The 15,699-nt window shown below is 38.9% G+C and overlaps 3 protein-coding genes across 3 annotated transcripts; 2 read left to right on the top strand and 1 right to left on the bottom strand.

Moving 5' to 3' along the window:
• Positions 1–227: 227 nt before the first annotated feature.
• LOC101299514 (protein CbxX, chromosomal-like) lies at positions 228–3,480 on the bottom strand. Its single transcript, XM_004287363.1, has 7 exons — positions 3,234–3,480; positions 2,341–2,451; positions 2,114–2,212; positions 1,905–2,015; positions 1,516–1,819; positions 1,285–1,424; positions 228–1,205 (listed from the first exon to the last, which is right to left on the bottom strand). Exons 1-7 carry the CDS (start codon positions 3,369–3,371, stop codon positions 669–671), a joined length of 1,440 nt encoding a protein of 479 aa, XP_004287411.1. The 5' UTR covers positions 3,372–3,480; the 3' UTR covers positions 228–668.
• Positions 3,481–5,139: 1,659 nt separating this feature from the next.
• LOC101298057 (probable chlorophyll(ide) b reductase NYC1, chloroplastic-like) lies at positions 5,140–8,714 on the top strand. Its single transcript, XM_004287358.1, has 10 exons — positions 5,140–5,568; positions 5,930–6,008; positions 6,113–6,248; positions 6,342–6,416; positions 6,528–6,723; positions 6,846–6,914; positions 7,080–7,219; positions 7,304–7,426; positions 7,611–7,803; positions 8,160–8,714. The coding sequence occupies exons 1-10, from the start codon at positions 5,260–5,262 to the stop codon at positions 8,343–8,345; spliced, it is 1,506 nt and encodes a 501-aa protein (XP_004287406.1). The 5' UTR covers positions 5,140–5,259; the 3' UTR covers positions 8,346–8,714.
• A 3,455-nt stretch (positions 8,715–12,169) lies between these two features.
• LOC101298928 (proline-rich receptor-like protein kinase PERK1-like) lies at positions 12,170–15,679 on the top strand. The gene is made up of 8 exons (XM_004287361.1): positions 12,170–12,707; positions 12,982–13,539; positions 13,661–13,747; positions 13,837–13,907; positions 14,107–14,183; positions 14,588–14,735; positions 14,819–14,980; positions 15,062–15,679. Exons 1-8 carry the CDS (start codon positions 12,170–12,172, stop codon positions 15,407–15,409), a joined length of 1,989 nt encoding a protein of 662 aa, XP_004287409.1. The 3' UTR covers positions 15,410–15,679.
• The last annotated feature ends 20 nt before the right edge of the window (positions 15,680–15,699 follow it).

Genomic DNA, 15,699 nt, shown 5'->3' with positions numbered 1-15,699 from the left:
GAGAGAGAGAGAGTAAAATGATTAATAAAGGCTATTTTAGTCATTTTAGTCAAGATTGATGTCATTTTAAAAGTTTCAGAATGAAACTGATTAAAAAAAAAATGAGGTATCAGACTAATTTTAGACCTAAACCTAAAGTTCAGAAGAGTAAACTGAATTTTTTTCATAATTATTTGTTGTAATGTATCACATTTGGGAGGTTATTGAAAAAGATGAAAGAGGGAGATCAGAGAACAAATCTTAGTGAAATGATAAAGATAATTACAAAATGAGAAGAGTAATTTACAGAGTGATGAACAATATGCTGAATTATTGGTATAAAATGGTTTAGAGCTGCAGGAACTAATTCATAAATGAAGAGAAGAATTGGTGATACAAAAGCAAGATTACAGTACAAAGAATACCAATTACATCAATAACTGCCCAGAAGTGAATCATCAATCACAAGAATAGAATAGGCGCTGCAATAGTCCAAAGCACTGCGCATGAGTTTATACAGATATCTCCAGCAGTGAAGTGTTGCAGAACCTCCTGTAGAAATGGATAGGGGAAGCTGGAGAAACAAATACTTCGAATCAATCTGAGCAAAACCAGTAAAGCTCATCTGGTGTAAAGATCTTACGACCTTTTCCCTGTTGTTTTACTAAACTTATCCCAAACCTGCAATCTCATTGTGACAATATCTGAAGGCCTGCTTGTAAATCCTCTAAGGTGATTGTTCTAAGTTCTTCTGTGTCTATACAATCAAAATTGAGTCTAAGGTCCAAACTCTCTCTAGCATTAACTAACATTGTATCCACTAAACCTCCATTCATCTCCTTACACTGCTTTTCTGTTGCTCCTCTTCGAATCAGTTCTGCAATAGCTTCTAAACTGCAAGAAGAATGTAGTTTGAATCCATACAACATGCTCTCCTCTGGTTGATTATTCATCTTGAGATGAAGAATCTTTGCTAGATCTTCAGGACTGAAGTCACTAAAGTTGAAAAACTTGGTCACTCGTCGGCAGAAACCTTCATTGGAAGCAATTACACGTTTCATTGGTTCACTATATCCAGCAAATATAACTACAATCTTTCCACTATCCATGACAGACATGATCTCTTCCAATGCTTCCAACCCATAGTCTTTATCATCTGCCTTCTGCATAGGTATCAGTCGATAAGCTTCATCTACAAAAAGAATTCCTCCCTCTGCATCTTTAATCTGTGTAGAAATTTCGTAATTAGTTGTGTCACAGTAAAGTAGTACCACAATAAGACCTTCATAAAACACAAGTTTTTACCTTCCTCCTAGTTTTTGGTCCCGTATGACCAACAAATTCCCCAACCAAATCTGTCCGCTGTACTTCAGTTACTTTATCAGTTGGTAGAATTCCCACCATATAAAGTAATCTTCCAAGAATACGAGCTACCATGGTCTTACCTGTTGATAACAACTATTTACATAATGCTGACCGAAAAAGATGCATTGTGATTTAAGAACCACAAAGCAAAACACAGTTAGCACTGCTTACCTGTTCCAGGATTGCCAAGGAAGGCCATATGAGGGGGTCTCCTTACACCAACTTTGAGACCAAGGGCCTTACGCCTCTCATCCAAAAGCATCCCTTTGGCCCACTTCCGTAGTTGTACTTTGAGATCTTGCAAACCAACTATATTTGACAATTCATTTTCTAGTTCATCCATCTTAGCTTTAGTTTCAGTGCATGCTTGTATTGCCCTTCTTTTTGTCTGCTCTTCAACGTGCCACTGTAATAGTTCCCGCAACTTTTCAGTTTCACGGCCTTTCGGAATGTGATTTAGAGGAGTCATGCCTTCCTACAATTTCATGATAATATCAGAGCATTACTTTAGGCGTTGATTAGAATAAACCAAAACTGTAAGTAAATGCAACGAACAATACATCGTCCTTGGCACTACAATCAGCATTGTTCTCAAGCAATGTTTTAACAGTTGAGAAATCTTCAGCTCGAAGTGAATGCCAAACAGCAAGGTGTAACGGTGTCATTCCATTCTGCATGGACAAATGAGAATGAACTTTTAAAATGAGACTAACACATTGGCATAATAGTCTCACACTCGATTATAAATTCAGGTGAAAAGAGAACTCACATTTGCTTTGGCTTCAATGGAAGCACCATGGACAAGAAGCAACTGTGCAGCATCGTTGCATCCATTCTTTGCTGCCATGTGTAATGGTGTTTCACCATACTGCAAAGTAAACATGTTGGGAAACCCAGAAATAAAATAAATATCTATTAATTAAGCATATAACTTTACTTTCACTTTCAGAATGATCTATGTAATACAAATTCTGCTGAAAGAAAACACATGCGTACCATGTTTCTGGCTTCCAGCTCAACCTTTTCCGGCCCTTGCCAATCAAGAAGAAATTTAACTATCTCAGACCTATTGTTACCAGCAGAAACATGAAGCGGAGTTTGTACCATCTGCATTTAGGAAACGGTGGATGCTGTCAGAGAATAAAGACACCTTACCAGATTATTCATATTCAAGTGTAATCACGCTACCAAAAAACGTTACCATTCTACCTTAAGTATAAGATTTTTTTTTTTTTTGTTCATCATATAAGTACTACTGGGACCTTAAATATCAAGTGGTTAAGTTTATTGACAGATGACTAAAACAACTCACCGAACTCTCTCACTGCACATCAGTCACTACCAACTTTAATATTTCACAAAGCCGCACTTCAGAGAATCATGTACCTCTGCTATGCGGCAATGAGCAATCTAGTACGAAATAAGTGAATTGGGGTTGTGGTGATCTTGTATAGTCTCTTCAAATAATCTATTCCAAACTACCCCCAATGTGGTCCTAATCTCATTTCCTTGCTACCTTCTACCCTAACATTTCCCAGTATCAAAAACTTAACTTCATGAACTGGCCAAAAGATAAAGGTTCGTGCTTTGAACTATGGATCTCATGTTTAGCAGCAGATCCAGCCCAATTTCTGCTCAGAACATCAAAGGGTACTTAAAATTCACTACATTCCCACTACATTACATTTTCACCAAACAAAAAAAATCAATCCTTTGCTTCCTCAATGCAATAAAGGTCCCAAATTTCCTCAACCAATCATCAAACCCAGCATTGTAAAGCTTAAAGAACCCAAATCCCACATGATAATATGATCAAAAGCATTCAATTCACCAAATTAAACACACAGAAGAAAAGGAACAAACAAAATGCTCCCAGAATGAGATCTTACAATGGCATTTCTTTCATTGAGCAGAGCTGGGTTTTCTCGGAGCAGCTTCTGAAACCCAGAAAGGTCGCCGGAGTGAGCGTAGCCGTGGATGGTGGTGGGCTTGGCGGATCTCGACCGTTGATCTGGGTTCCTCTGCATGTTGGGGTCTTTGGTCTAAAAACCAAGAAGGGAAAGATGGTTGAAAATGAATGGAGAGAAAGAAGACGAGGAGCAGAGATTTTAGAGGGGGAGAGGACTCGGAGGTTTGTCTAAAACTATTGTGTGTCACCGCGGCAATCATTATTTTTGGCCAAAGCTATTAGCCAACAATAATGGAAATTTAGATCGAAATTAAATTTTAATTTAGCATTTTAAGTTAGCTACATACCATATAAGATTTCTTATCTCTTTCATTTATTTATAGCATGTAACTTCTCTTTGTGAGAGATCTTTTATATTTTAGTTAATGGTAGAGTACTAAATGATTGATTAAACTTAAGGGCGGACGCAACATTAAATAAAATTTTCATGGTTGTAATCGCATCGCTTATGTATTGGTTGTTTAGTAAATTAGACTTATCAACTCGTCGAGTCGTTGAACATGATTTTTATGTTAAAAACTTGATTTTTATGACTGAATACTCTTTTTTTGACTTGATGATATATTTTAAGTGTCGTTAATCGTAATATAACCATCAACGGTAAGTCAGTTATTACTTTTTCTATCACAAAAATATTTCTAACAAGAATCTAAACACACATGAAAAGTTCGAACAAGGAAGAAATTAAGCACGTGCAGAAGTCCACCGATGATTTTGCATAGATGGGGGCATGATGCCAGGAAAGAACTTCTGGGCACTTAACCGTGGTTTAACTTAAATATAAGATAAGACTAATGAGTTCATGTTAGTTCCATTCCATTCCCAATTATTTAGCACCAAAATAAGACAATTATATGCTATTTATTCTTGGCAACATGTGATTTAACTAAGCACAGGAAGCTGTCGTCCACCTTCTTTGCCTTATTCATTTGGCAACTTGGTCGTCTAACCAGACTCCTATGCATCATGTGCTTGTTGATTACTTGATGTATAGAATTATACACTTCACTTTGTTTGACCCATTTTCGGTTTAATTCATACTCATTGTAAATAAACACTATGCAATCAGTCACTGTGATAATAAGAAGTGTTTATTTTGATACTCGTATTTAAACATAAAGAACAAAGATCGATCTCTAAACTCTCATTTTATTGATTTTAACATATGCATATAGCGAAACAGTAGTATCATGACTTCGTGACTATGTTTATGAGCCAAACTTGATAAGAGGTGAACAAGTGATTGTCTTTAACCGACCTATATGATTCATGTTTATATCTCTAAAACTACATTGTGTTTCTATTTTTTAGCACCTCTTATTTATTATTCTCAATTAAAAGAGCAAACGATGAGTGTGAATTACAAAGCTAGGAGTGTGAATTTCATTATTCTTCTATATGAAAATCGATGCGAGACTCAATTTCTGTAAAACCTTTCAGAAAATTTGCAATCTTCATCCACCTTGTACAAAACTTGGGCCTGCATAAAGAAAGAAGTACCCGGATAAACTATCAAACCGGATTCGAACCCGAGCCCTACAAAACCTGGACCTCGGTTAGTCTTCCATCTCTTCCTAACCAATTCCATTACTCAAACCAAATCAGTGTTTAATGAGTACAAGCCTCATCTTCTTCACCCCAAAATCCAACCATTACAGAAACGGCACGATGACACAGACCCACCCCGACACGTGTCACATATTTCCAAGCAAAGATCAGGTTGCGTAACGTGTGGTCATCACACACCCTCTTGTCCCCTAGCTTGAAGCTCCCCACTACTCTCCGGCCAAACCCAAAATATCTCACTTCTAACTTCTAAACCAAACCCAACACTTTCCTTATTTAACGTTACTGTTTCATCCCACATTAATCTCCAAAAGAATGATTTTGTAGTTTGGAGCTTTCTTTTTTTGGTTGATGAACTTTCAGACCCTGAACTATCTCCAATGGCCATGGTTGCAAGGCTTCACATATGTCCACAGAGCCTAGACAGCTTCAACTACCAGAGCCCAACTGTCGTATTCGGGTCGGGTTTTCGCCCGACTGGTTTGGGTCGTAATGGGTTGTGCTCCAGACAGCTGTGTAGGTCTTTCAGGGCTGAAGAGTCCAAGGAAGAAGGTGAGGTGAAGTTGAAGAAGGGAAGTGGGGTTTGGAAGTGTTTGAGGTCTACGCTTTTGGGTGGTGTGGGTTTGAGGTCTAGGCATACTGAGGAGTACAAGAAGGCTGTGGCTAAAGTTGAGGAGGTTTGCTCCTCGGTAAGTACTCTTTTTACTGTCACTGGTTTTCATTCAAGTAACAATTTTCTGAGTTAATTATGTATTTGGGTGGAAAAAACTACTTCAAAGTTTGAATCTTTATGATGAATGTTATCTAAAGCTAAAATTTTGTAGTATTTGAATTTTTACTAATGTCATACATGAAATTTTCTGAGTTAAATCTCTTGTTGGGTGGAAGAAACTACTTCGAAGTTTGAATCTTGAAGCTTCTTATGAATGCTTGGGAAAAATGAGCTTAAGCCCAAGATGTTGCAGTAATAGATTTGTTTACAAGAAATTTTGATTTAAGATGTATTTTTCAAATTTTAACAGTGTCTTGTTACCTCTCTGAAACAATCAGGCTGCTGTTCAAATTGGAAGGTATATCGTGACCATGATGAGCACTGGAGTTATACTAACAATTGGGTCTCAGTTGTCAGGTTAGAAAGCTTGTTACTTTTTTGAGTAATTGAGTGTTCTTATGATATGTATTGTTTCCATTTGTGACTGGCTTATCTAACTGTTGGGAATATATTTTCTGAAGGTGGAGACAGTCAGTTGAATACTCTAGTTTGGTATAGCTGGCTTGGAGGAATCATTATTGGGACTATGATAGGATCTAATTTGGTTCTAGAGGAGCACTGTCGTGCTGGTCCGCGTAATGTTGTCATTAGTGGAAGGTAGATTCATTCTTCTTGCTGTCGTCTCCCTGCCTGCTTTGAAACAATTTTGTGATTCTGATGTTTTTTGTATGTTTTGATTTGCTGGTACAGTACTAGGGGACTTGGAAAAGCACTTGCTCGTGAATTTCTTCTTTCTGGTGATCGCGTGGTTGTTGCTTCTCGAAGGTGGTGTTTAGATTTGGATCATTAATTATTCATAAACTTATCAAGAGGCATGTACTATGGTGGTTGAAATATTACTAATGCCATCTCAGTTACTGGTTTTGGTTAGGGCAGCCTTGAGTCTGTACAAGCAACTGTCAGAGAGCTTGAGGAAAACCTAAAGGATGGTATAGCCAATGCAGGTGGCTCATCTAGGAACAACCTGGCGCATGCGAAAGTGGTTGGAATAGCCTGTGATGTTTGTGAAGGTGATGATGTGCAGAAGCTGGCAGCTTTTGCTATTAGTGAACTCGGTTCCATTGACATTTGGGTGAGTTTTTGAAAATTTATTGTTGACTCTGCGTTCTGGAAATTTCATTTATTGGAATGCAGATTGCAAATAGTTAGCAGTATCAAATGTTTTACCATCTAACTTGTACACGATTTTGACAGATAAACAATGCTGGTGCAAATAAAGGATTTAGACCCTTGCTTCAGTTTAGTGATGAAGACATTAAGCAGGTATAATCACATATTACAGAAATGCTACCTGATGTATGGTCTGGTTGCTTGATATGATGATTCATTTGCAGGAGATTCTATGTTCTTAATCGGCTGTCAAACCTGGTGATAACATATTACCATTTGGAAATGTTGAACTAATTTGGTGTGACCTTATTTTGTTAGATTGTCTCAACAAACCTGGTGGGGTCTATACTCTGCACTCGAGAAGCCATGCGTATTATGAGAAATCAGCCTAAGGGTGGGCACATATTCAATATGGATGGGGCGGGCTCTGGAGGATCAAGTACTCCTTTGACAGCTGTGTGAGTGCCTTTGCAATGTAACTGTAAAGTTGCTTATTCTGGGTGAAACTAGTGCTTATGATGTTTTATTTTATTAACCTTTAGCTATGGGTCAACCAAGTGTGGTCTTAGACAGCTCCAATCATCACTTTTAGAGGAGTGCAAGCGGTCTAAAGTAGGAGTGCACACTGCATCTCCAGGAATGGTGCTTACTGATCTGCTTCTGAGGTACACTGGAATACTGACTCTTTCACTTATGTTAGATAATGTCACTTCTCATCCCCTCAGAAAATAATTTTCCAAGCACTGGCTCATTATTCTATGAGTTTGCTCCTGCAGATCAAATGCTTCCTGTATTGATGATTTTTTATTCATGCTATGATCTGATGGATTTTATATGGATTATTTGCAGTGGATCCAGTTTAAAAAATAAACAGATGTTCAACTTCATATGCGAGCTTCCCGAAACAGTAGCCAGAACTTTAGTTCCACGAATGCGGGTTGTAAAGGGAACAGGGAAGTCCATCAATTATTTGACACCACCTAGAATCTTACTTGCTCTGGTAACTGCATGGCTGCGACGAGGTCGCTGGTTTGATGAACAGGTAACTTTTACTTGCTGCTGAGGAAGATGTACTCTGACTAATACTTGCTGTCATACCATCTCAAGTGGTGCACACATGAGTTCAGTCAAACAAATTCGTGAACTTCAATGCATCCCACTGATTATTCATTCCTAATATCAACTTGGACCTTGATTAAAACTCGATTCTTATCAATTGTAGTTCAGTGGCGTTATTGATGAGTGTACTGGCCAAAGTTTAAAAATGCTTTGCATGAGAAATTCTTAAGGCTGAGACTGCTCATTTCATTCATAACATTGCTGCAGTGCAATATTTGATGATTGCTAGATATGCGTAGTTGGAAAGAAGCTAGAACTGATTTGTGGTATGACTTGCAGGGAAAGGCTTTATATGCCGCAGAAGCAGACAGAATCCGTAACTGGGCTGAAAACCGTACTCGGTTTTACTTCACCGATGCAATGGAGATGTACACAGAGAACACTTGGGTGTCTGTCTTCTCACTCTCTGTTGTGTGCGCCTTCATCATTCTTTCTAGCACAAGCAGCAGTTTTCCCGGTACTTAAAACTTCCCCCAAGGAGTAAAAACTCAAAACCGAAACCGCTATGAAGTACATCAAGCAGATTCTATATGTGAAGAACCAGCTGCAAAACAGGGCTGGGTACAACTTAGACCACAGAAAGTTACCGTACAAATGTGGGGTACCATTTTTTTACCCTGCATCCATTCGGACCCTAATCTTATGTAAATCATTCATTCGTCTTGGATCATATCAAGAGCCTACCTGCATATCATTCGCAAATCCAACCTCTGTGGGCAGAAAATATGTAAAGACTTTTGTTCATAATATTATTTGTTTCCACTTAGTATACTGTATATGCTGTGTCTCAGAAGTAACAGTATATACATCAAGTAAAATCAACACCTTCATCCTATGTGTATCTCTGTCTATTATTCCTTATACTATTAGGAAGAAGTTGAAGCCTTACAGAGCAGTTGGGTTGGAATCTTTGGATCAACTGTCAAAAGGAATCAGTCTCCACAGAAACAACAAACATGAACAAATCATACTTGCAAATTTTGAAAACCATGTAAAAGTCAGCAGGATGTGAGTTTATTATATTCATTTGCTTATAGTAAAAGATAATGAAGATAGCTGGATTGAACTATTAACTATATATGCCTTTCTCTCATACCTTAGTCAAATGAAAAAAGCCAATGTCATGGCCACTAATTATGAGAAGCTAATACAAATAATACCATCCCATGTGAGCTCTTGCCAATTGGACCTCCCTTCACAATCCAATTTCAAACCCAGGAAAGATAAGCTAATATAAGCTAAATATAAGCTAATTTTTTAGTTTGCCTCAAATATACTAGTTTAGATTTCTTTTCTATTTTCAGATGACATTTGTCAGGTAAAATGTCCCGGCTGACAACTATGCCGCATTACATGTTTGAACATATATACCTTCCACCAGCTCACCTTATCTCGAACTCGAACCATCTGCCAGAAACTCTACTTTTCTACTATCATTTGTCATCGTCATTCCTTTTTGTGTGGAGTTTATATTTCTAAAATTAACAATAATTCATCATGTTAACACATCTTTTTTATGAGTATACACATACATTCGTATACGAGCAAGAGTGACATGTCAACCGAAATTCAAATTAGAGTCTTTCTCTTTATCTTGGTTAATTTTCGCAACCAACACGTTATCATCTTTCTAATGTAGAACAACATAAGATACCAAGCATGAGTTTCTCCAACACATCCAAGTTGGCAAAGCATTATAGTACAAAATTGAATGAATGTTATGTACGCATGCATCAGAGGAATTGAGAGGATAGGGAACCTTCCAATTCATGAGACAAAAGAATGAAGAATGAGTAAAAGGAACATGAAATTAAATCCACCCAACCCAACAAAACAAACATGAAATAATCGCCGGCAAATCCATTGCAGACCTTTTTCTGAATTATTAAGAGGTTCTTGACCAAGCTTCTCATGCCTACAAATGTCAAATGGCTCTGCTTATTTCGGCCGTTTCAATCATTCTATATTCTCAAAAACATTACAATTCCTACAGAAAAACCAAAATCAAATCCTACTCTAATCGTCGTAATTAGTCTTCTCTGCAGTTTGGTTGACGCGGGATTAATTAGAATCTAATTTCCCTCCTAAAGACGATTATTGTCAAAGCATCAAATATGATTTATATAAATGAATTGGTTGGCATGTCTATATATATTTAGGTCATGTCCAGCTGCACTGCCATGGCTTTTACTTAGAGTAACAGCCACTGCTCTACTCCCATTATAAGAAAATGGCATAACCAAAATTAATCACACCAGTTAAAGATAATAGATCACCTAATTCATTGACTTAATTTATTTGTTTTTAATTATCTTTGATGCAGCTTTCTGGGTTTACCTTGTTGATGGGGGGTTTTGTTTGTACAACTCACTTTCATACTGAAGCTCTCTAGGTAGACAAAATTTACGCGTATTTGCCTTGTATTTTAGTTTATAATGGAGTTAATCATGGAAGCTAAATACCAATAGAGTATGAGATATTTAGTGGAGATTCCAAGTGAGTGTGAACATGATCATGATCAAGATTTTATGGGATTTTCACCTTCTTGTGTTTTGGTCTAATATGCATATACATCACTTTCCCATTACAGAAAAAGAGCATATAGTGATTTGACATGGGTAGTTCTAGAGTGATGACATGATAACTATAACAAATTATCGCCTTTTGATCCAGAGTCTTTGATCTTTTGTGTGTAGAGGCCGTGAAGTCATAACTAATACATTTTAGAATTTATACTATCGTCTACTGTTTGCTTTTATATTTAGGTGTTGAGCGACTCTTTATTATCGTGTTTTACAAATAGATCATTATATATTATCGCTCGTTAATCGTTATGTAGGAAAGATTATAAAGAATTTATCTTTAAGTTGATATATGAGATTGAGAGTGTTCTTCCTCATATTTGGTTGGATGAAATAACCTATAACCACTCCTCTATAAATTTGACAGATTTTGATTAGGGCCTTTAATCAAGTTTAAAATTAGGAAGAAGCAACAGTTACGGGAAGCAGCAATTTGGTTTGTGATAGTGTATGGCCTGTGGAATACCAACAAGTTTGTCCCATACATGTTTTGTTTCTTTCTCATTTGGAATTTGGAACTTAATTTGGAGTCTCTGTCTGGAAAGTTAGATCCAAGTGATCTTAATGGGGGAGGAATGTAATTGGATTGCTAAAGCAAACAGAATCAATTCCAGGACTATCATATGTGATTTAAAATATCAACTGCTATCAACCTTTCCCTGTCACAAACAAAGATATGAAATTTGTTTATCTTGGAAACCCATATGTGACATTTCCTAGGAAAATAGATCACCCCAATGGTAAATACTAAATACCTAATTTTTAATTAGATTGGAGATCTTTGTGTCATAGAATATAATCTGGTTTTGTGTTGGTTCTAGCTTCTGATAATAGTGATTTAAGCACTATGCCTTAAAAGAATGATTACCAATCACGAGGAGATGAAAGAAACAATTAACATAACTCCGTATTTTAAACTACAAGATTAATATGCAACATACAAGGATTTAGAAACAATGATTTTTCGGAAGACTTCAATCCTAACTATTACTACTTTTTTGATAATGACGACCTTTGCATTTGATGTGATTAGAATGAACGCAAGTTATGATGTATGTAAACACTAAAGACGATTATGTTCTATAACCTAATGATCAATTGGTATCATGAGCATCAGTATCACCCCATCATTTTCATCCCTCAACCTCAAAGTCCATGCTAATCAAACCAATCTTTTCTTCTTCTTCTTTTTTTTTTTTTTTTGTAGAATGAAACCAACTAGCTTAAAAACATATATATATTTTTCAATTTTATACAAAAAAGAAAAAACAAAAAAGGCCGTCCGATTTCACCAACCAAATAAAAAGGGGAATAATAAAAGTCTCAATTAACATCAAATAGACGAGTGAGTGAAAGACGGAGCAACGCGCGCGTACCAATCGTGTAGACCCCACCACCCTCAACAGAAGCACCAAACCAACCCAGCCTTCTCCTCCTTCTTCAGTCTCAGACCCGCAGCTGCTCTCTCTCTCTCTCTCTGTAAAACCACACAGCACATCAGAGCAGAGCAAAAGCAAAACGCCACGTGAACCAGAATTTACAGAATTATAAACCCCAACCCAATAAAGCTAACGCATCTCACTCTCTCTCTCTCTTTCTTTCGCCATTGAAACATTCTCTCTCTCTCTCTCTCTACTTGTTTAGAGAGAACGAAAGACTCAACCTTTCCCTCATTTTCACACACCCAATTGCCCATTCTCATTAGCAATGTCCACAGCTCCGTCGCCGGCGACGCCGCCGACCAACACCACCTCCCCGCCGCCGCCCACCCCCGCCGCCCCGGCCCCCACCACCCCAACCGCTCCACCTCCCACAACCCCCGCCGCTCCGCCGCCGACCACCCCCAGCGCACCGCCGCCGACCACCCCGGCGTCGTCGCCACCGCCGCCGTCAAAGACTCCACCTTCACCTTCACCACCAGCGCCAACCACTCCAGCTCCGACCTCACCGGGATCCTCTCCGCCGCCGCCAACAACCCCGACAGTCTCCTCTCCGCCACCGCCTAAAACGCCGTCGACGCCAACCACTACCAAGAGCCCTCCGCCGCCGAAATCGCCTTCGACGTCGCCGTCGTCGTCTTCGTCGGGAATGGACACCGGGGTCATAGTCGGAATCGCTATCGGCGCGGTGGCGATTCTAGTGGTGCTCAGTCTTTGCTGCATTTTCTGCTCCAAGAAGAAGAAGAGAAGAAGAGAGGAGCCTGTGTACTATGTGCCTCCGCCGCCGCCTCCTACCGGCCCTAAAGGTATCACCTTTGCTTCAATTTTCATATTTTCTGATCTGGGATTGCTTAGTTTTTTCGGGTTTAGAGTTGTAGATTCAGTGCATGGTTTTCACCAATTTGATTGCTAGAAATGTGTTTTCGAAGTTATATGAGGTTTCGATCTGGCCATTGTGTCCATCACAATCCTGCAGTGATTTGATTTGTATGGATTAGGATGTAGGCTTAGTGAGAATCTGGTAGTCTATTGTTGAGTTGCTGTAATACTCAATTCTTACTGTTTGATTGTATTTTGCAGGTGAAATTTACTATGGTCCACCGCGCCCGTATCAAGGAGCTCCTCCACCACCTCCAGATCATGTAATCACAATGCCGAAGCCGCCTTCTGCACAAGCACAAGCTGTAGCATCCAGGCCACCACCTCACTCTCCAGGACGATACACGCCACCACCACAACCTTACAGCAGTGGGGGTTCTGGTTCTAATTATTCAGGGCCTGAAACTCCGCTTCCACCTCCTCCACCACCAGGGTATTCGTTGGGATTCTCTAAAAGCACGTTTACTTATGAGGAACTGGCTTTGGCAACGGAAGGGTTCTCGGATTCCAATTTACTTGGACAAGGTGGGTTTGGGTATGTTCACAAAGGAGTTCTTCCTAATGGGAAGGAAGTAGCGGTCAAGCAGTTGAAGGCTGGAAGTGGGCAAGGGGAGCGTGAATTCCAGGCGGAAGTTGAAATTATTAGCCGTGTACATCACAGACATCTTGTTTCACTGGTTGGATACTGCATGACTGGATCGGAAAGACTACTTGTCTATGAATTTGTTCCAAATAACACTATGGAGTTCCACTTGCATGGTATGCGTTTTTACTATGGATTTCCAAATAATATTCAAGTAAAAGAGCTCTGCTTAGAAGATGTTCACCATATTCCATTACTTCTGATTGCAATGATCTGATGATATTGTTCATATTGTAGGAAAAGGGAGACCTACCATGGATTGGCCCACAAGACTGAAAATTGCATTAGGATCTGCAAAAGGACTGGCATATCTTCATGAGGATTGTAAGTCCCTCGTTTGATGCACAGCCTGCATTTAATTTTCATTAACGTTGGTACTTTAGGTTTTAAATCAAAATAATGTGTACATGCAGGTCATCCTAAAATCATTCACCGTGATATCAAAGCAGCTAATATACTTTTGGATTTCAAGTTTGAATGCAAGGTATGAACTGTGCAAAAATTAATAACAGCATTACTTATTTACATTTCTTGAAGAAAAGGGAATTCCTGAACTCTAAGTATCCCTTACAAAATTGGTACTTAGATTGTTCTGACCAATATATACTATATAAAATGCTTGTGTTTGATCAGTTCTGTGTGCAAGGAGTGTTTATGATTAAGTGTCACTATTTTGGGTGCAGGTTGCAGATTTTGGTCTTGCCAAGCTTTCTTCTGATCTTAATACTCATGTTTCCACCCGAGTGATGGGGACTTTTGGGTAAGATTCAAGAGACCCATTCCTTTGTTATTAATAATCGCTAGTGGAACTAGTTATCATCATTGACTTTACCCAAAGTATGAACAGTAGTTTACTTTTGTTTCTAGCTCTTCCCAAATGAGCATTTCTTTGCTAGAGCCTGATTTTAGCCATTGTTAATCATAGAACTAATAGTTTGTATGTTTGGTTCAATACTTGAGACCAACTGCAGTCATGTGCTTCTTATAAAGTAGAGGGTCTCAGTTTCTCAAAATTGTTTGTAAAAGATTAGGTGACTGGTGTCATCACCAGATCTTTCATCTTATTTTGTCTAGTCTCGAACGACTAGCATTTTGTGAACCATGTTATATCCACTTGGCTGCGTTAGATATATGATTCATATGTTTTTGTATTCATTTGCTTAGGTATCTAGCTCCAGAATATGCATCTAGTGGAAAACTCACAGACAAGTCAGATGTTTTCTCCTACGGGGTTATGCTTCTGGAGTTGGTTACTGGACGCCGCCCTGTTGATGCATCTCAAACTTACATGGATGATAGTTTGGTAGAGTGGGTGAGTTTCCATCCATGCTGTTGGACCTTGAGAATTTTTTTTCCCCATAAAAAACCCTTCCTGATTACATATTGGTGTTGCAGGCAAGGCCCCTTCTCACTCGAGCTTTGGAATCAGATGACTTTGATGAACTGGTTGATCCTAGACTGCGGAATAGTTACGACCACAACGAGATGGCTCGTATGGTTGCTTGTGCTGCAGCTTGTGTACGGCATTCTGCAAGGCGTCGACCACGGATGAGTCAGGTAAAATTTTATTCACCAAGAGCTTTTAGAGTTGAGTTTGTTAAGTGTCTTCTGACCAATATTACGGGATACAACAAACAGGTTGTCCGTGCTTTAGAGGGAGATGTGTCTCTGTCCGATTTGAATGAAGGAATCAGGCCTGGGCACAGCAGTCTCTACAGTTCTCATGGAAGCTCTGACTTTGACTCAAGGCCCTATGACACAAAGCAACGCAACCTGGACTTGATAAACCACAGGAAGATGGCATTGGAAAGCCAGGAGTATGGCGCTAGTAGCGAGTACAGTGGTGGTCGCACCACCAGCGAGTATGGTTTAAACCCATCTGGTTCAAGCAGTGAAGGCCAACGAACCCGGGAAACCACCCAAGAAATGGAATTGGGAAAGATGAATAAGAACAATCGAGGTTACAGTGGAAGCTCCGAGTATTAACACAGACGATGCACCAATTTTCTTGTAAAAAGCTACCAACCCTCTCCCCCAATATTCTGACACTCCTAAATGGCCATCATTTCATCGACAGGGATTTATTTGCACAACTATGTCTATTATTGATTATTTTTTTTCATCTTCCTAGTTAGCCGGTGTTTACCATTGCCTTCACAAGAGTCGTATAACTGAACTTGTCCAATTCTTTTATTCTTTGCTTAATCTTTGAATGAATACAGTTGTGCTCAACTTGTTTAGCATTACATTATTGCCATTGGATGCTCTTTCCCACC

This window comes from Fragaria vesca, linkage group LG1, assembly GCF_000184155.1.
Source record: "Fragaria vesca subsp. vesca linkage group LG1, FraVesHawaii_1.0, whole genome shotgun sequence".
NCBI classification, from domain to species: Eukaryota; Viridiplantae; Streptophyta; class Magnoliopsida; order Rosales; family Rosaceae; genus Fragaria; species Fragaria vesca.
This window is presented reverse-complemented; position numbering and strand designations above follow the sequence as displayed.